We start from the raw sequence: 22,332 nt of genomic DNA on the forward strand, positions 1-22,332 counted from the left end.
ACGTTGTTATAGACAACGGCTTTTAGCCGTAAGCCACATGAACGCATACCGACATCCTTACACCTATACATCTGTACATCCATACATATATGTATGTACATGTATACATACATACATACATGGATTGTAACGGGTGATTTTTTTGAGGTTAGGATTTTCATGCATTAGTATTTGACAGATCACGTGGGATTTCAGACATGGTGTCAAAGAGAAAGATGCTCAGTATGCTTTGACATTTCATCATGAATAGACTTACTAACGAGCAACGCTTGCAAATCATTGAATTTTATTACCAAAATCAGTGTTCGGTTCGCTTTACGTCCGATTTATGGTCTACATAATCGACCAAGTGAGCAAACAATTAATGCGATTGTGACCAAGTTTCGCACTCAGTTTACTTTATTGGACATTAAACCAACCACACGAATGCGTACAGTGCGTACAGAAGAGAATATTGCGTCTGTTTCTGAGAGTGTTGCTGAAGACCGTGAAATGTCGATTCGTCGCCGTTCGCAGCAATTGGGTTTGCGAAACACATTTCGAACCGAACACTGATTTTGGTAATAAAATTCAATGATTTGCAAGCGTTGCTCGTTAGTAAGTCTATTCATGATGAAATGTCAAAGCATACTGAGCATCTTTCTCTTTGACACCATGTCTGAAATCCCACGTGATCTGTCAAATACTAATGCATGAAAATCCTAACCTCAAAAAAATCACCCGTTACTAGAACTAGCATTACTATTATAAAAAGGAATAAGTACTTGCAGAAAACGAAAGGTCCAATCGTAGATAGGAAAATAGAGAAGACTTTTTTTATGACTAACTACTTTGATGCAGAGACCCAGAATAATAATTATTTCATGGTGCAGTTTTAAAAAAGTCATTTAAATTATTGTAAGAATTATAAAAGTCTTTTGATAATAATTATGTGTGCGAAAAATTTTTTAAGTCATCGATAACTATTATTTTAAGACTTGTATAATAAAAGTCTTTTCATAATATTTATTAGCGAGATAAATATTTTTACGTCTTCAAAGACTTTTATTTTGAGATTTATATTATAAAAGTCTTGTAATAATAATTATAATTGAGATAAATATTTTTAATCTTTCAAAGACTTTTATTTTGAGACCTTTTTTGCAAAAGTCTTTTCATAATAATTAATTAGTTTAAGTCTTACAGGACGGGGCTTGTTCAGGGCCATTTCGGGATTAGTTCGGGACCAGTTGAGGATCAATTCGGAAAGAGTTTGGAACTAGTTGGGGCGTAGTTTAGGACCAGTTGGGGACTATAATGAAACTATTTAATATAATCCGGAACTGGGCTCAAACTAACTCAAACTACTCCCCATATAGTCCTAAAATAGTCCCCAACTAGCCCCGAGCTGGTGTCCAATTAATCCCGTAATCGTCCTTAAAAAATTTTTTTGCACTCATAATTATTATGAAACGATTTTTATAATATAAGTGTCAAAATAAATGTCTTTGAAGACCTAAAAATATTTATCTCAATGATAATTATAATCAAAGGACTTATATAATATAAGTCGCAAAGTAAAAGTCTTTGAAGACTTAAAAATATTTATCTCTCTGATAATTATTATGAAAGGCCTTTTACAACATAAGTCCTTGAATAATAATTATAGATGACTCGAAATATTTTTATCTTAATATAATAATTATTGATTGACTTTTATCCTTTTCTTGGTTTTTGTTATTTTATGGCCTTATAACAATTATATTCAACAATTTTTATTGAGCTTGAGGCCGTTTTTAATGAAAAACTATTGTGGAAAAGAAACAATAATTTGAGAAAATAGTAGAAGTGATAGCTATTTTGGAAATCACCAACTTTCCTCATCAGACTTCTTTCAGTGGGATTCGATCCAACGACCCCAGCTGACTCAGCCTGTTGTTCTACGCACTGTGCTAAGTTCGCCCTGTTAATTCTTGTTGCTTTATTCCACTTTTTCATTTGTTAAGCCAACTACAATCAAGCGCAGCTATTCCAGTGCTATTTAAATTTGATCATGTGGTTGTTGGTTTTTGACGTGGACTTATATACATACAACATATGTACATGGTTGTCTGCAAAATATACTAGGAAAGTAAAAGGATTAAAAAAAAATAATGCTTGACTAAAATTTTTAAAATCTAATGCGGTGGCCTTCAAAGCTTTAGAATCTTGGCATTTCCTGCCCAAAGTTACAATTTTTTTCGAATCCTATAGCATTTCAGTTCAGATTTTCGCCAGCTTTCAATTTATCATTTCACAAACAGGAAACTTTTTTGACCTCTATGATAAATAAGTTCATACATACATACATATGTACATATATTCGTATTATATGAAAATAACAATTTTATGAGCCATTTATTTTGAAAGTGGAAAAAGTCATTTCATGCCGTTGGGCTTCAGTATCTGAAAGCGTGTGTTATTCGTTCAACTTCATATGCTAAAGGTTAAAGGTGTTGCCATTTGTTTAAAAGTATGACGGTAGAACGATTTACAGATGCATTCAGTTAGAAAAAAACCAGCCATTTAAGCACGATAAGTAAAAATAACTTATGCCACTTTCAAAATAAACGGCTCATATAATGTAAGTTTACATAAAAATGTCACTCGGGCTATGTAGCCAGCAAACTGTCCGTTACTGTGAGCTCAACTTGGATGCAGCTGCTGCTGACAATTTTAAGTAGCCTCACAAACTTATTTTAAAACTCATACCAATGTATTGTCGTACATACATACATACATGCATAAATATTATATATTTACACACATATGTATACACTGTATATATGTGGGGAAAAATGTCTTATAAATACATATGTATGTACATATGTGCTTACGAAATGTGTTGATTGCACTTGCCATTAAGATATTCATTCGTCCATCTCTCAATGTTGTAGTTTTTATTGCAATTTTCACTAACACATTTCACGATATCACAAGAATAAATGCAACTCATTTTTAACTGCTTCGGTCAATTTCTATTGCACGTATACTTTCGTCTGCATGCACACATATGTATATAAATAAGGGTGGTCCAAAAATGCATGTGAAAAAGTAAAGTCGGAATTTGTATGCTCTAACCCCCTAGGATTGTTCTATACCGGAAAAAATATACGCCTCTTTTTTATTTTGAAATCAAAAAATATTTAGAGGTTGCTCAAAGCGCTCAAAGTTTTCCATGTATTTTATATTGGGAAAAAAACAACTTTTCGGATAAGTGGTATATAATTCTTGAAAAGCAATATAATTCGTTCCGAAAACTTTATTTTTTTTCAGGAGATTCCCAATAATAATACGCAATTATTTATTTAACAATTTTTCCATATTAACTGTAATTTTTAGGTCCACCAAAACCGCCAGATAATGCCAGAAAATTCAATGGCGGATAAATAAAAAATCTTTAGGCAAAAATTAGTTTTAGGGCAGTGTCACACGATTATGCATTTGCCCAAAATTTGTTGCAAATCGTATCCCAATCATGTGATTACACAAATATTTTTCCCTATTCCAATCACGAATAACAATTTGCTCAAATTTTTCAATATAAGTTCGCTGTATTGTACCAATCGTGTAACTACAAAAAAAAACATCCGTCCCAATTTTTTTATTTTTTACCAATAGCCCGACATAAAAAATGTACAAATCTGTACAAATGTACCAATCGTGTGACACTGCCTTTGGAGTTCCTGAGAAAAGGTTGAATATTTTAAAAGAAATAAAAATAAATCGGTTCCGATTAGCTTTTCAATAGTTCTAGAGTGTGTACTCTTATTTCACAAGTGGTAGTGGCTTTTAAAAATATCGAAAGGTGTTCGTTCCATATATCAAGTATGATTTGTACATCAGTTATTAGATTTCCGGTCTCATCTTTACAGGCACCAAAATAAGTCCTATGAGCATTAATCTACTGTAAAAGACACAAAATTCCTCTCAACGCTGCCAAAGAGGAAGTTTATCGGGGGGCTAAGTACTCGAATGCCGACTATAATTTTGCATACACAATGCGCTTTCTAAAAATATAAACCTTTCAAAGCTGTATTTTTAATGGGAAACAACTCATCCTAATGTGAATACGTTCACTACGTACTATTTACATAAGTACATACATATATTTATAAGTAGTTGTGCATATGAATATACATATGTAAGTATGTGTTTGTGGCTAGATAAATATTTGCAGTTGCATTTAACCGCTCGGTGTGTTTTTTTCTAATTTACCACAAGCACAAGCTTTCACCAACAGCTGACAAATAGCCAATAAGCCAAGCGTGCATCTAGATGCAGAAGAGATGAACGAGTATATATAAAGGATATTAAGTGACCGATGACATGGCTTGACAATAACTCTAGTATATGCTTACATATCTTAATATGTATGTAGGAATGAAGAACACATATTCCAAAACACGCACGAAGAAAAAACTCACTGAGGCACGGTCCAGCACGACCCGAATCAAAAGAAATATGTATTTACTTTAAGTAAATAAATAATAAAGCATTGCTGTTAATTATTTTACACAAGACAATTTCAATACTACTTAGTAAAAAAATGGTTTTTTGGCGCTTACAACTTTGCAAAGCATCTCCTCATATTTGTGGTGCGTGTCTTGATGTTGTTACACAAATGGAGGGCCTATAGGTTTACGCCGCCGACGAACCGCAAATGAATTTTATGAGAAGCCTTTTCATCGCAGAAATACAATCGGAGGTCGGCCATCGCATGCCGAGAAAAAACTTTTTCTAACTTATATGTTGCGCGGACCAGGGATCGAGCGCAGGTCCTGCGTAGGGTAGTACGCACCAATAACCTCTCAGACACAGCGGTCATACCTTTTGCTACTATTTATTACTTTTAGTGCGATTCTTCTGGGCTTTGCTTCGCAATCGGTTTCGTGAGGAGCAAACAGTGGTTGTTAAATTGGCAATGTTATCACACTTATAACTTTTAGCAGGGCAAAAAAGGGAAAATTTATATTCGAGTAAATGTTGGACATAGATAACCTAGTGATGAGTTATTTGTATATATGCATATATTTACTATGTATAGTATATATGTAAAGACTGTGTCAAATATAACGAATGTTATTTTTTCCTTTCGGTCCCGCACGAGCAATTTCGTTGTCGGTCACAAAAAAAAAAAATATTGAAAAATTTCGCTCGCAAAAATGAATTTAATAATGATATCCTTTTTTTTAATAATCCGATTAAATATAATAAATTAAAGAAGAGAATTTCGTAAGCCGATTCGATTATTAATATAATAAGGAGTAGCTAGTTTCAGTTAATTTTTGAAAATTGTTCAGTAGAAGGTTTTCTTGCATTTCTTTCTGCAGTACAAGTTGTTCGAACCCTTTGTATGTAAAGAAATAACTCACTTCCGGTTTCACACAAGCAATTTAAGTGAAAAATGATTTTTTTCTTTCAGTTTCCATTATACAATAAATTTTACCTTAAGCTTTCGTGCAATGGCTATGACACCATATAAATTAATGCTGCAGTTTTCAATTAAAATCAATTTACACCATAATGTACTTTAGGTAAATTAAAACAAGTTTCTTGAAAATTTAAAAACTTTTATTGTAATCATATTTTATGAAAGCAAGTTTTCCGGGGTTAACAGCAAGCTAATTCCGGGATTCCGGGACCTGAAAAGTACCGGGATCCCGGAATTCCGGCATTGGCATCTCTAATATGTACACATGTGTGTGTATTTACTTTCGCCATCCAAATGTTACAAGTATATGTATGTACATATTTATAACTTTGAAATTATGGTTACTAATATAATGAATGTTAATGAAATTTTTCCCTATCCTACATACGGAAATTAAATGAGCTGAATTGCGTTAGAAAAAGTAAAACATGTAGAATGTATGCGCATATGTATGTATGCATAGTACAGTAGCGGTAGTACACTCTCGTTGAAATGAAAAAAACCCTGAGGTTCTTAAAAGTGAAAAACCCTATCTCGGTTATGTGAACAAACGGTTTTTCCAGGAATTTATTTCCGAAGGGTGTTCTTCTCCGAAGTAAGCGATTCGGAGCGATTTTTTAATGTGAGGTGTATTAAAATTATACTAGATGCTGGAGTCAGATCGATTGGTGTTCGTCCTCGAAATTATCAAAGCGAATATATGTACATATTTTATTCCGTAATAATTTCTGCAGTTTTCCAGCATTGTTTTGGAAGGAGCAGATTCACTTGCATAGCTCGCAATGAATTCAAAGTTTTAATTTTGTTCGAGAAATGTGAAGTAGCAAGTAGTCACTTTTAAACAAGTATGACATTGCCGAATCCACGGCGGGTACGATTTAAAAAAAAGCCTAGTACTAGGTGCTCAGGAAACTTTATGTGTAAACATCTATGCACGGCTTTGTTGGGTTCGAAATTAAACATTAATTACATCTCATTTTATTAATTTTGTCGAGACCAGTACTCAACTATTTCATAAACACTTCGAAAATAATAGTTCAAGACTATTTCAGGATCATTTTGTGGCTAGTTTCGAACTACGCCGATGTGATCCAGCACTAGTTCCACAATGGTCCTGAAGTGGTTTTGAAAAAGTCGCAAACTTGTCCCAAAGGAATATCGAACAAGTCTTGAAACATTCCCAAAATGGCCCCTTGCTAGTCTCAAAATGTTTCCAAGCTCGTCTCAAATATTCCAGTAATAGTCGTGGACTAGTCGCGAAATCGTCGTGAGCTAGTCTCTGATGGTTCAGAACCATTTGGTCCTCAAATAGTCCTGAACAGGTCTCGAAATCGTCCCAAATTCATCCCGCACTAGTCTCGAAATGGTCCTGACTAGTGCTGAACTATTTCTGAAATTACCCTGAACTAGCCCCACAATGATCCCGAACTAATTCCAAAATGTACATGAAATAGTCCTGAACTAATCTCGAATTGGTGCAGAACTAGATACCAAAAATAGTTACCAAATACATAGTCGTGCACTAGTCTCTTATTTTTATTAAATTTTTTGTTTCTATTATGTGAACAAATATGTAGAAATAGTGAACCCCCCGCTTGTCTGAATTAGTTAAAATAATTGAGCTGCTGCTGTATACATACATTTGGCTATCACCAGAGCTAGAATAGCTAGGGAATGCTTAAATGAAAAATTAGAAGCAAAAAATGCATAACGCAACTTAATTGGACATCATTTAAGTAATATAAATTTCAAGGCTGCTGCTGCAGCAAAATGATGCACATACATATACACATCAGTTTGTGTAAAGTTAGTCTTAATAAAGGTATACTAATAAACATTTCATTCATACTTCATCTGATGGAAATGGACTTTGAAGTTAATAAAAAAATTTCTTAAACAGAAGTCAACGAATTTGTTTATAATTTCATAATGTATAACTATATCCTTAAACCCAGCGTGATTAGCCAAGCATTTTTAAGAGTTAAATATCTCAACTTATCTTAGGAGTAGTGCTGTTTTCAATACTGAGTTTTAAATAACAAAACAGCCAGGAAATTTTCCTATGTGTAAAATTTAAGCTAAATTGGAGCCCATCGTATAAAAATGACCACATTTAATTTGTGGTCGCTATATACTCGCTTACACACTTTTGGTATGCCACCATAAGGCATCTCACAGAATAAATAACCCAACATTAGTTATTCTGCGGGCAACTTAAAAAGGTTGCGCATACGCTCCGGTGTCCTGCAGTAAATGTATTCATTCATGAACATGCAAATATTACGTGGAAAGTAATTAATGCAGGTTACCGGATTTGTTGACATTTTATTCGCTGGCAAGGCTTACTCAAAATCTTTACTCAGAAATTTACTTGAGGGTTTTAGTTTTACCTGTTACCAATTCATTTAGATAAGATGTATAAGTACATATAGTATTAGTATCGAGCTTCTAAAAAATTTTATATATTTTATGTATTTCTTAAATGTTGTTTCGTTGTTGATTATCGGTGTGTCTTCTCATTTTTCACAGGCGGCAGAATCAGGAAATTTGGATGAGTTTAAGCGTCTATATCAAGCGGATAATGGTCGTTTGTCTATAAAAGATGGCAAGGGACGAACAGCTGCGCATCAAGCAGCAGCACGAAATCGTGTGAATATATTGCGATACATAAATGATCAGCATGGAAGTAAGTTGATTAACTACCACGTTCATAATTCTACTAATTTATGTGGAGTAGCTTGTGCGACAAATTTTCATTTTATTTAATTGCAATATTTTTTATTTTCTTGCAGATTTTAACGCAAAGGATAATGCAGGAAATACTCCACTACATGCGGCAGTCGAGAACGATTCGTATGAAGCGCTTAGTTATTTGCTATCCCTGTAAGTTTAAAAAGAAATTATAACCTTTTTAGAAAAAATAAATAAAATATTTCGGACTGTTGGAATACACCTAAAGAGTGCGAACTTTGCGAGTTAATATTAATCGCTTGCAAAAATGCATGTTTTCTAACATAGCTTAAATACTTTGTTAAACGGAAATTATGTGCATATCCATCTAATAAAGGTTTGTCAGTGACAGTTTCTACTTCCCTTCGCAAAAACAAGTTCTAACTTAGAAATACATTTTGAATGTAATGATTCGCCTCTCTATTGGAGTCACCAAAGTTAACTGAATATTCTGCGTACTTATCCGCACGTAAATGGCCTATTGGCAGTATATCTTAGTGTCGTGTTTTACAATTTACCGTAAGTTTTTTGAGAGTTGTTCAGTATAGAGCCCTTGGACAGGAACTTTCTTAAGTTTATAATCTCGTTAAAGTTCTCGCACGAACTTCTCCTTTTTATCCGTAGAGCTTTCTTATAATTCCATAGCAGATCCCAATACTATCCCACAAGCATTTCCAAAGAGTGCCAAGTTGGAGGTTTCACCAAAGTGGCATTGCTCTTTCCCAACATTGGACCTGCACTTAAATTGCCATGGCATACTGTGTACTCTTTGTGAAAGAAGGGACTAAAACTAAGATCTCGAGAACGGGAAGAGATAGCGAGTACCTAGATGGAGAATGTAGTAAAAATAGTATTTGAAGGTCTATCCAACGAGACTATTTGTCCTGAATTCTCCATATAAAAAGCTTTAAAATAACTCATTTATTTCGCCATTTCCGTACATTTGATTTTGTACCTTTTTTTCAAAAACAAAGAACATTGTGTGGAGAAGGAATCAGAGAAAGCACTTATGTACGTCAATCGCTAGTATTTTTGCATATCCGAAGGGACTGGGAGCACTCGCATTCTCAACAAAGCCGTATGAGACGTCAACTCCATGTGAAAATATGCCGAACTTAGAACTCTCTCTCTGACCCGGTCTATGGTCACAGCCCGCCAGACGTTCAGTGCTGTCATTAGACAAAGTGAAGAGTTTGCTGCTCCTGATCTGCATTCGCATCTCACATAATGTACATACGTGGAAGTTATACCCCATCAATGTACTATTATTAATTAAACCTGGAAAAGGGTTTAAAAAAACGACTGAGTTGGTATATTCTGAACGCAGTAGGTACTGGCTAGCTTTTAAATAGATTAGATATTGTTCTATACAATAAAAATAATATCAGGCTACTCACCAAATAGGCCAGGCACCAAATAGGTATTATCGGAAAGCCCGAATTCGGTCTCTGCAGGACGATGAAATTTCTTTTTTGACTGTCCGCCTTGGCTAGACAAAGATTAATTCATTCAAAGCTATAATGATCACAGGTGACTTTGGGATTCTTTAAGAAAGTGGAACATACCTTGGGGTTACTGGGTTAGGTACTCACTTTAGAAATAGAAAAAAGTCCCCAGAAGTCGCAGTTTTTCTTGTTCTGCTATACGCATTCATTTAAGTAGCTATTAACATACATTTAGGAGAATTATTTGAAGGCACGAACGTTTTTCACGCCATTTTGAATTAGTCCGGCCATCTTTCTGGTCTGGTATCCGCCCTACATCCTCTCGGCGCATTAAATGAAGCAAAATTGTTCTAGTGAATATAATCTAGCCGGCGTTGAGCCGCACATAGAGCCATAGGTCCTTAGCGTTGCTAGTTGGGCTCGTTTTTACGCGTTAAAGTAGACATCACAAAGAATGTCAACGCTTTTTGCGAATTTCAGTAGCAATTTTAACTCTACTTTGGAGATGCTGAAATTTCCTGCTTACAAATCCCTTTACTGACGAAACAAATATAAATTTTCGAATTCTCATTCAATTTTTTGATAAAACATATATTTTTTCAATACCTCATTAATTTACGTTTGAAAAGGGGCGGAAAAATAAACAGAGCCGCGACATTTTAAAAAGTTTTGACGGTTTTCCGTTTTTTATTTAAAGTTTCATTAAAACTTCAAACTTTTTACCAGAATTTTCAGTAAAAATTGGGTAAGCAATTTTATAGTTTATAAGTTTTTTTTCTGACGGTTTTACGCATTTTCTTCTATACAAAGTATCTTCGAACATTTTTTATATAGGAAAAAATGCGAACAACGCCAGCAAAAAAATTATCAAAAATCGGCAGATTTCTTTTGCTCCTTACAACTCTTACAATTCTGGTTAAAAAGTTTAAATTTTGATGAAACTTTGTTTAATTTTCCTATTTTTTGTACAAAGTTTACTTACGTGATTTTTGTCTACAAAAAACACGAAGAACAATAAAAAAAAACAAAATCAAAAAGCCAAACTTTAAAAAAATTTCCGCCACTGTATGCATACGACTCTAATAAATTCCATATTATCATCACAGTCCCGTCGATACTAGTTTACTCAACGAGAAGAAGCAAGCCCCGGTACATTTGGCAACCGAATTGAATAAGGTACATGCGCTACGGGTAATGGGTAATTACCGTAAAGTAATCGATATACAACAGGGTGGTGAGCATGGACGCACAGCACTGCATTTGGCCGCCATTTATGATCATGAGGAGTGCGCTAGGATATTGGTGAGTGTAAGCATGAACAAACATGAGAACGTTTTGTAAGTGAATATATGTAGTGCACATGTAAATATGTAAAAAACCCACAAACCCACAAACCCACATAATTATGCACACACAAACCCTTTTGCTATAATAGGTACATTAGCCGTAAGGTACTTATTCTATGTCTCCAATGCGAGATTTACCTATTAAGATTTAATAAATTCAATTCATATGCCAATCATCTCCATNTTTTGCTATAATAGGTACATTAGCCGTAAGGTACTTATTCTATGTCTCCATTGCGAGATTTACCTATGTATTAAGATTTAATAAATTCAATTCATATGCCAATCATCTCCACAGTCACAAATGGATATATCTGACTTTTAAATTTTCAAGTATTTGACGTTTGTTAACGTTGAATTTTATAAATACAGATGGACAGACATTGGAATACAGAAAGGCACTAGGAATGCACATAGAGTACAATCCCGGCATTTTTGTTAAAAAGAAGCGATATTTGGATCCTTTATTATTATTAGCTTCTTATTTGTAGTAGATTTTTAAACCAATACTTTTAATTAAAATCCATAATTTAAACTAACATAAGAAAGTAGTAGTAGTAGGCAACTGTATGTTCAAAATATTAATGTCATTTGACTAATGTCGTGGGAATATGAGATTGTCACACCCAACAAATTGTATTTATTGAAGCTTCGAAGCCGAGAAAATTCAAATGAAATGTTCGATCACTTTCAATAAGAACCTTCTAGAGTTGTCATGAGTGCGAACGCGTGTATATAAAGACGTTGCTAGAGCGCACAGAAAGTTCAGTTGCGAATTACTACTTGGGGTGGAAGTACGAGTTACAGAGATCAACTGCCTGAACAAGTATTGTAGAAGTATTGGCTGTACAACAAAACTATTTGTACTGGATACCAAGCGAGAGTTTATTTAACAATCAAGTGAAACGGACCTAATAGATTTAGGGATTCAGCCATTTATTCAAAGATAATTGTAACAATTGGTGTCAAAAGATGATTGTTAAATGAATCCAATGGGAGAAAGTTTTTGAATTGACGATGCTGTATAATTTGACGAGACTGCCTCTCAAAAAGTAATTATCAAAGCGAGGATTAAACTAAGTGGAGCTACAATCACGGCTACAAGAACGTTGTTGAGGACGAGGAAAGATGAAGAGCTGGAAGAGGCTGCTTCTTCATCAAGGGATATGCAGCAGTCATCAAGTAAAGTCTATTTGTTCTTCTACTCGTATTGATATGAGTACGTTAGTGGCTGCAATTTCATGCCGGATGCAAGCGCTTTAGTGACATATGCCGTCAACAGTGTCAGCGCAGGTGTCAAAGCAATTGTCAGAGAGGCTGCAGAAAACTAATATGTCATCGCAGCTGGATGTATGTGTATACCACGCAGCTTAAGGAAAATTTTGTCAAAGATAACGCGGAAGTCAAATAGAGAGAGAGGATAAAATCGAGGAGCAGCAAGATAAAATCGACGCGCTTATTAAAGAAAAAGTGGACGATTTACCGTTATGCTGTTCGCCTTTTAGAAATAAGTTTTTAAAAATTAGGTTAAATTAAATTTCAAAAACATATTAAAACAATGAAAATAAATAAATAAAATTAAATTAGAAAAAAAAATAAATTTAATCAAAAAGGAAGGAAATAGTATATGAAATTAAATTGAATTCAAAATATTTTTAATAAAAAAGACGAAAAAAAATTTAGAAAATTGAATGGGATTTTAAAAATTAAATGAAATAAAAATTAAAAAACGTATAACAAGTCAAAACTAAAAAAAGAAAAATAAACAAAATAAATTTCTAAAAAGTAATGAAATTAAAATAATACTTTTTCTTTTTTACAAAATAAAATCTAGAAAGTAAAAGAAAATAAAACTAAAAACAAAAAAACTTTTTAAAAATTACAAAAAAACAGGTTTCTAAAAATTAAATGAAACTAAAAATTTNTTTAAAAATTACAAAAAAACAGGTTTCTAAAAATTAAATGAAACTAAAAAGAAAGAAAGACCAGAACAACCCAACGTTAAAAAAGAACTAAATAAAACAAAATTTTATTGAAAAAGAAAAAAAAATTATATAAAGTAAGTTTCTAAAAATTAAATTAAAATAAAAAAATATGTACTACATATTATTAAAAAAGAAAATAAATTCCGCTGCACCAGGACTCGAGCTCGGATATCTCGATTGGCACGCCTGTGCTTTGCCCACACGGTCATTGTGGCTGTTGGAAGTGACGCGAGCTAAGTGATGTACAGTGCTTTATCTCACAACAGCTTTTCACCACGAGTAGTGAATGAAAGAGCTTTTCTTCTAAGGTTCTTGTGCTAGACTAACAAAAGTCTTTCGAACTATTTGTCTTGCCATCTGTCTTTCATTTGTATTCCGAAAGATTTTTAACTATCTTAGCTAGAATTGCCCTGTAAATCTCGCAATGCAGACATAGTATTAATCTTCGTCATTTTGAGCGCCCGTATAGCGTTTTTTAAATCTAATTTTTTCTTTATGTAAATCCATTGGTTGGTCGTGTATAAAAGTATTTATTATGTTCAACCCACAACCATGAGATCCCTACTTTATGCACATTTCCATATGTATGCATTGACAAAGGCAAACAATTTAAAATCGTAAACTTAAAAAAAATCTCTTATTTCTATTTTTTTTCAACATATTTTTTAACTTATCTTTCATTAACCAGTTACTATTTTTATTTTTATTTCACGTTTACTCTTTTAAAGCCATCGTAGTTGTTGTTGTTGTTGTTATTGTGTAGCGTCATTTGAACACCTTTTAATTCGTTGTGTATATATATCTGTCGTGTATTCCAGATAACCGAATTTGAAGCATGTCCCCGTAAACCCTGCAACAATGGCTATTATCCCATACACGAAGCGGCTAAAAATGCCAGCTCCAAAACGATGGAGGTCTTCTTGCAGGCAAGTAAAAGCATAGATATGCACATACATGGATACATACATACATACACTGGTGGCAGAAATAACAGACTCGGCTTATTTCGACCGGTTTTGGCTATATTTCTTTTGGTTTGGTTTAAATAAATAGTTTGAAATTTTGGTAAAAATGTGTTTAATTTTTTATAATTTTTGTACAAAGTTCGAAGTGTTAATATATGTATGTGGTGTTTGTTGTATAGCTAGCCAAACTTTTGTAATAAAAATATTAACCAGTAATATAACGCGAGTCTATTATTTCTGCCACCAGTATACATACATACATATGTATGTGCTAATTTATTTGCATTCATACACATGCACATTTAAACAGCCCATTAAAATGTGTAGTAAAATTACGCACCTTTGTTTGTGTAGCTTTATCAATAGCCCTTTTTCTATTTGTGTGTATGTATTTTTGTCATTTGACCAGATGTACACCAAATCCACAATTTTTTTTTTTTTTGTTTATTGTCTTTTTTTTCATATATTTATATATGTGCGCTCTACGTGAATAATGTTAACCATGTGCGGTCAATCCTTATGTATTTTCCAATTTAGTTTTTGAAAACCGGTCAATTCTGCACAACCAACCCATTGTTAACTTATTTAATAACATCCATACATATACGTACATATGTGTGTGGGGGCAATACAGTTTACATATGCATACATATGTACTTGTAGCATTATGTCTTTCCTGCTTATTTGCATATCCCATTGTGAGTATTCTGCAAATATTTGAAAATACTGGTCATCACTGAGTAGGTGATGGTCTCTTGAGTTGTCTTAAAATAAGGGGTTCGTTTGCTGAGTTTACCCTGGTGTATACGTATATGTCAACTCAGTTTTAAGCTTTTGCTTGTGTACATATGTATTAGTGTATTAAACTTTTCACTCTTAGGGTCGTTTTCTCAAGTAACCTATAACTTTAAAGCTCACTTTATATATAGATAAAGGTTTGATTAAAAATTAAGCTATATCTAAAGTTAAGCATTTCCATTAACGGTTTTTGACAAAAGATTACCCACTGAAGACTTCGTCGAATTTAAAACCAACTACTAGATCAAAAAATTAGCTTCTATGTTTATTAAAAAGTAGTGTAATGAAGAAAATCGCAGCTGAAGAGCTTGATTTTTTTATAAATTTGTATAACTACTCTGCAAAGAAACAAAAATGTTTAAGTAGGGCATTTCTTTATTAAGGCAACGATATGATCATTAAAATGACTCCAAAATATTAAAAAATAAGCTCGATATATGCCCCAAAAATGTATGTTTAACAAAAATTGTTCGATTAACGCATAAAAGCTTTTTTACATATGTATGTATGTACATACATACAAAATGTATTTAACAATTGCCCAACAAGCAAAATAAACTTAAAGCAAGTTTTTTTTTTTTAGTTTTCAATTATAAACATTAAGCTTACAAAACGTTGATTTTTTGTTTATAAAACGCTTGAAAGTAAGCGTAATATAATCGAAAAGGAACATTGGTTATAAGCGTAGAAATATAAACTTGTAATAAATGTTCAAAAGAAAGCTTTTTATAAGCGTAAAAGTGTAAACTTATAATAAAGGTTCAGAAAAAGTTGTTTATAAGCGTATGAATATAAACTTACTAAAAATTTTCAAAAGAAAGCTTTTTATAAACATTTTTATAACCCTTTATTTAAAGATATTTCATTAAAAACTCATACATAGATTGCTTAACATCTAGAAACTAAACGAAATGCGAATTTTCGGCGGACTCATCTACAGTCGCGAAAATATAAATAGGGAATAGACATTTTAGCAGACAAATTGACGATAACATACAAAAATTAAGCATAAAAAAGTTAATTATTACATCTTGTTGCGTGCTTTCAATTACATGCGGTTATTGGTAAATTGGAAAAACGACATCGATGCAGCTATATATTCCGCTTCATCGCCGCCATTCTCATTGATGAACTTTTCTGAAAAAAATTTAATACATTTTTAATTGAATGTTAAACTAAGAAAGGATAAGGAGAACTCAACATTTGAAGACTCGAATGCTCCACCGATTAGCGCAGCGGGTCCTGGATTGGATTTTTTTTTTACCGGTTTTATTTAATTTTTTCTTTTAATAATATATTTTAAAAAACGTAAACACGTCACTTACGATTGAAAAATGGTTATATTTACTATTTCATGTCGTTGGCATTTGCATTTCATTTATAAGTTTAAGTTGTTTATAAACATTCGCTCTCAAAACTTAGTAAAGGTTTATTTGAAAAAAACTTTTAATAAGCTTAATATTAAAAATGCTTATTTAACGCTTATTATAGCAAACTTAATTTAAGTTATTTTTAAAAACGTTTACTGAAATGCTTGTTGGGAAAGTTTGATTGAATTTGAAATTGAAAAAAAATTAATGAATTTTGAATCGTTTGTTTATATTTTCTGGAATAATAGTACCTTAAAAGAGAGTCGACCTTAGTTGTCAACCAGACCTTGTTTAATACATCTTGCATATATATGTATATATATGCATTGAAAATGAACGCTCTACATCACATTTTCGCCGCGGTACTTCTTTATGCCAAAATAATGTGTTTGTTGTAATATGAATTCGCCTTATTTACAACAACCGCATCAATTTGACATTAGTAAGTACCGCGACCAAAATCTAAATTCGCCATCAACACCACTGTCTATAAATTCGCCTTGTCACAATACTTTGTTGGACAGAATTTAAAAGATGACAATTGTACAGGTGAAAATATTGCAACGTTTTATTGAAGTGTTGCTTCACACAAAATATTTTTGTTGCCAATATTGAGCAGTTACAACATATTCAGAATAAAACTCCCTGTAACTGTCAGAAAATTTAGTGTACACCGAATAAAATTGAGTGAGTTTTCGGAAGAGAAGTGTAAACAATTTTGACAGTCACACTTGCTGAATCGCAAAATAATTGTCAGTGTACACTTGAAAACTCACAGTTACAGAACCCAGTCCCTGGAAACTGTTAAACAGCTTTGGCTAAAAACGAAAAATTTTTATTGGAAAACAGCAATCGTAATATTTTTACGATTATATTAAAACTGTTTACAAAAAATTAACGGTACTTTCCGTTGTTTGTCAGCTTTTTCTTTTTGTCAATTAAACAAACCTCGTCTGCGAACCTGGCTATCTCCGCAAAGGTATTGTCAGATGAAATTATGGGAAAATTAATTAACTTTTTACCAAAATTATCATTTTTATGAATTTTCATGCTTTTTCGCCAAAAAATCCTGTGCCATAATATGCATTTGCATAGTTTTGTCTTCCCTAATAATAACTGACATCAAACGAAATCATCGTATAAAAATATAAAAAAAAACTGCAGCTAGTGTGATACTTAGGCGTCATAAGTTTGGATGTGCATAGTGATAGAACTTTTGAGAAAAGTATCGATACTAAATAGTACTCATATAGAATACTCTAAAGATAAAGCGGTGCCGGTACTCATATTTGCCAAAAGGTATCGGTAATACTCATATTTCCAACTACTTTTAAAGCAACCGTAAAAGTTAAACAAAATAATAAATAAAGTGGATAAGAATTTGGTGTTCATTTTTACAAAAATTCTCGTATCGAATCAATATATTCCGCATTAGAAAATGCGATGGAGCGGTGGCTCTTTTATTAGGCAATTTTTGAAAATTTGTCTATGTAGTTGAGGGAACCAGTTTTTTGATATAACTTTAAAATATTTTTGCATGTAGCCGAAAAAAACTCTTTACATATCGATACTTTTTGGTATTCGCGATACTTGCTCATCAGTAATTGTCAAACAGTATCTCGAGTCCCCGATACTACTCAGTACTTAGAAAAAGTTTCGATATTCTGTACTCGGTACTCGTATCGTTCTATCACTAGATGTGCATACATATCTCCATATCTACATTGAGAGCGCACTCTTTGCCTTATGTTTCCTTCAAACTACAGAATCGTTTTTTTTTTCAGTAAAGCAGAAGTAATACCAAATAATAGTATCGCCCAAACAAACTTGAATACATAATCCGTTCTTATTAACACAAGCACAAAGTCAAATGTAAATGTACCTTTGAAGAAGAATCTTTTCACTTTGATCGTTTTATTCATAACACCATACTTCTACATATATATGAACATATGTATGTATGTTTGTCAAGTATATTCGTATATATGCAAGTATATTTGAATATTCAATGTTATATATAGCGATGTTTCGGATAGGAGTCTATCCAAATAACGATTTTCGTAAAGCATGTGAAAATTAAGAGTCGGATTTTTAAATCCGATCAAATATGCGGTAGTCTACTGTGCCAACGAATTTTACAATATTTTTGCACTGTGTTTTTGGTGAACTACTTAATAAATCAGTAATCATGAGAAGACCTGTTCAATCATGTGAGAAATACCGAACTTTAGTGAAAGCATTTCGGCAATAGTTATTGCTAGATCCTAAAGGCACGTTTGTTGCAGACATCATTATCATGTTATGAAAAATGTGACAAAAAGTTGTTCATCTTTATTCTTGCATACTTTTGTTATTTTTTCAAGCTATTATTTAACTTGGCCATCGCGCGGAGATATCCAATCCATTTTAAGCTACATAACTTCTCGACAAATCAAAGAATCACGCCAACTCAATTCAAGCACGTGCAATAGGGTGGTCCAAACAAAAAAAATAAAGTCGATTTTTTTTTTCTTTATTGATTGCGTATTTAAATTAATACAGGGTTTTCTCAGAAAAGTACATTTTGTGTGAGAAGATAGCTTAACATACATAGTTATATTTACTACGCTGGCAACTGAGTCAATTTTGTGGATGGAAATGGAAATTATTGCGATTAATTAAATTTAATACTCTCACCCCCTAAAATTGTCCTACACCGAAAAAAATTTTACCCTGTTTTTTATTTTGAAATCAAAAATTCTTTAAAGAGGTCGCTTAAAGTGCTCAAAATTTTCCATGTAATTTTTGTAGGGAAAAAACAATATTTCCTAGACGTGGTATGGAATTCTTTAAAATCAATATTTTTCGACCGGAATACACTGGTCCTTTACTAATCTTCTCAGGCAGAAATCGCAGTTTGAGTATTCCGGCAAAAGTTTATGAGTGAATATACCAGGTTTGTAAACATTTCAAACTTATCTCAAGAGCATACATAATTAAATCGAAGCCTTAACCTTGCATGTGCAATCAGATGTACATACATACATAAGTACATCTGCATATACATACGCATATATACACACATATATCCATACATATGTCGTATGTATGCCTCGAGTTTCCTCTTATAGGCCATTTTTTTCTGGTTTATTTGCTTAGTTTGTGCAATTTTGGCTGAGTTCAAGAAAAGACTATTCAGCCATTTATTCTATTATTCCACTTTCTCCTTTTAATCGGGCTCTACTTTAACTTAGTCAATGCTACATAAGTATGTAGGCATTTAATCGCTTTTAGTTGTGTTTACAACTTTGATATAAGTAGTATGGTAAAGTTTGATTTTAGCATTAACATATATATGTAGTTATGCATATGTCTACTTGCGGCCCCCCGATGCCTCCCAACTATTGCTGAGCGAAATTCCATGCCTTCAGAACCGCTTAGCTGGAATTTAGGGCTCAACATTGATATTAACACTCGGCCTCAGAAAACTCTACACTCTATTTTAGCATCTCGTAAGCAAGGGCATCTTACCAGCACCCATTTTTTTTAAGCTTACGGGGGACCATTTCGCGTATAAATGTCAATCGAGTTTTCTGTAGTTTAGTTTAACTAAGGAGATTTTAAGATTTTTATACACACACATTCTATCAAAACAAGATTTCAGAAATCGGCCCTACTAGAAGGTAAGTTGTAGACAAAACCCCATGCTGCATATGCCAACAAGCAGACAATTAATTGAGAGTCTGTTCCAAGATACCAAAGATAAATACTATACATACGTATTAATACTGGGTCTCTTACATATACATAGCCAACCGTTCCCCCGCTCCCGCCCCTGCAAACGTTTTCCTGCAAACAATGGAGAAAGTTCGTGGTAACATCACAAAGCACCAATGCTTATGGTCAAGTGTTCCTCTGCTTGAGCAACGTGCCTTTAGCTAATCCAACCTCAAGCTCCTTCTTTCAAAACAGATTGATCGAGCCCGACCAGCTTTATCTAAAGTGCCATGTAAAACTGTCTTTAGACTAGCAACCGCCTCATCATTACAAGCTTTCGAGCGTTTGCTAAATGTATAGAATATTGAATGTAAACCACCCAGTTCATGTATACGTTGTTTAAACAGTCGTGTCTACTCTGTAATCTGTCCTTTGTTCATAAGGGAAGTAGCCGCATGGGTAACTGTCACAGATCGGTAACACGAAACGTCTGGCACCTCCGCCACAGACGAAGTTTTCTTTAGGCAGAAGGTCATTGAAAAATGGCCTTGCCCTCTAGCTTCTCTCAACAAAGCACACTTGTCGTTACTTTTTCCCGTTAGCTGGTGCCAATTATAAACACCGAGTCAAGATACATTTTTCTTAATTTGAGTTTTGCAATGCGCAGGAGGTATTCCATCTGTCTTTACTACTTACATATAACCAGCGAGTAAAACGTTTATTGCGTCTGACTGCCCAGTATTATTGAACCCAATTTGTTTCCGCGCTCAGCCTAGTGCAGCCTAGAATAACTGGTTTCTCCTAACGGGCTTAGTTTGGCCCTGGATATACCGGTTCATTCTATCGCATTGAGATAGATCTACAGAGTTTGACTGGTAACATATATACTGTATACTAACAAATGTACAAGTAATAACATTAGTACTACACAAGTTTAGCAATTTTATTTGTTTCCTCTATGCCTTCTGACCTCCACTCTAGCGTAACTTTTGTCTGTCTTTTGCTGCACCACATACATACTACATACCTACTGTTTACCAAGTGGCCTTTGAAGATTACTTTCTTCCGTCCTACGCTTACAAGCGTACCTTTTGTGATTGTCTAAAATGCAAATGAAATTTCCCATAATCAAACTTTAAGATGTTTAAATGTTTACAAGCAACTTCAACATTACTTCTGTGCAATATGTATTTTGTATTCGTAAAAGTTTTGCTGGCACTACAGGGTTGAAAATTTTAGTAAGCAAATTAAACGGATTTGCAGGTTTGGCTATGTACATTGCAAAAAACAGGAAATTATTTGTCTTAATACACGAGAAAAGTTATTTTATGTAGCAATAAGGATGCCTAATGAAATTATGGAAACAATTTTATGCAATTTGTCAACACTTTAAAGCAAAACTCGCAGCACCTGGAACATTCTTTTTATATTCCTCAAAGCAGTTACTTTAGTATAGTTTTGATTAATGTCATAGGGTTTTTGGATTTACAAACGAAAAGGTATACATTCAAGCTTCTTAGTATACCATTTCACATTAAATATTGGTGAAAGGTTCATAATTGGCAACAAACTAAGTAAGTTGGCCTCAGTTAAACTATGACCAGAGAGTGAAGAGGGTAAACTTAGCAAGCTCCTATGCAAATCTTTCAATTACTTGATCTTTGGCTATACTTGCGTTTATACGAGGGCAATTTGAGGTCAGTGACTTTTTGAATTTCCCACTCAGTACCTTTGATGACGATTCTCCCGCCCACTGCTGTAAATTTTTGAGCAAGCTGCGCCAATTAGGTTGTGTTTGACAGCCATTGGAAGCAGAAAACCTCTTGATTTTTTACGAAAATGGAAAAAAGTGAATTTCGTGCGCTGATTAAGCATTATTTTTTTTTTTGGGTAAAAATCCATTTCCGAAACTAAGGAAAGGCTTGACAAATACTACGGGTATTCTACAACATCAATTCCAATGATTAAAAAGTGCTTTACTGAGTTCCGTTGTAGTCGTGCCAGCGCAAGCGACACCGAACATTCAGGTCGCCCAAAAGCAGAGACTGAAAATAAAGGTTATTTTAAAAAGTTTGACATCAAAAAGATATTATAAAAAATTATGCATATACGTAGCTTTTTCAAAGGTTCCAAGGTCATTAGAACCCAGCTCTCATTGTAGATTGTCATTCCTCCATGACTTTTAAAAATCTAACTTTTATCACTTTGAGCAAATAATACCGATTAATTATACTTTTATTTTTTCAAGGCCAAAATAAAAGTTAAAATTTGCCTTTTATTTTTTTGAGCAGAAAGTAAGTCAAGTCAACGTTACAAATCAAGTATTCCAGAGTTGTGCATACATATGTATTCAAATGTGATAGTTTTGAAGCTCCAATCTGGACTCTAGTAGCCCCCTAGATCAAATCTAAATATGTATGTATGTACATTGGGGTGGTCCAAAAACAGTAAATTCGGAATTGTAATGCTTTCACCACCTAGGATTGTTCTATATAGAACTTTGGGCGCTTTGAGCGACCTCTAAATATTTTTATACCCGAGCGCA

General features: G+C 33.4%; 1 protein-coding gene across 1 annotated transcript in view; it reads left to right on the forward strand.

Moving 5' to 3' along the window:
• The first annotated feature begins 7,750 nt into the window (after positions 1-7,750).
• The window catches only part of TrpA1 (Transient receptor potential cation channel A1), a 44,571-nt gene continuing 29,989 nt past the window's right edge, over positions 7,751-22,332 (forward strand). Inside the window, exons 1-4 of the mRNA XM_017621255.1 lie at positions 7,751-7,756; positions 7,982-8,138; positions 8,245-8,335; positions 10,734-10,929. Coding sequence (XP_017476744.1) covers positions 7,751-7,756; positions 7,982-8,138; positions 8,245-8,335; positions 10,734-10,929 — 450 coding nt within the window. The remainder of the gene's footprint in view (positions 7,757-7,981; positions 8,139-8,244; positions 8,336-10,733; positions 10,930-22,332) is intronic.

The sequence above is a fragment of the Rhagoletis zephyria genome, unplaced genomic scaffold (assembly GCF_001687245.7).
Source record: "Rhagoletis zephyria isolate East Lansing unplaced genomic scaffold, Rhagoletis_zephyria_1.1 Rzeph_scaffold_02400, whole genome shotgun sequence".
Lineage (NCBI taxonomy): Eukaryota > Metazoa > Arthropoda > Insecta > Diptera > Tephritidae > Rhagoletis > Rhagoletis zephyria.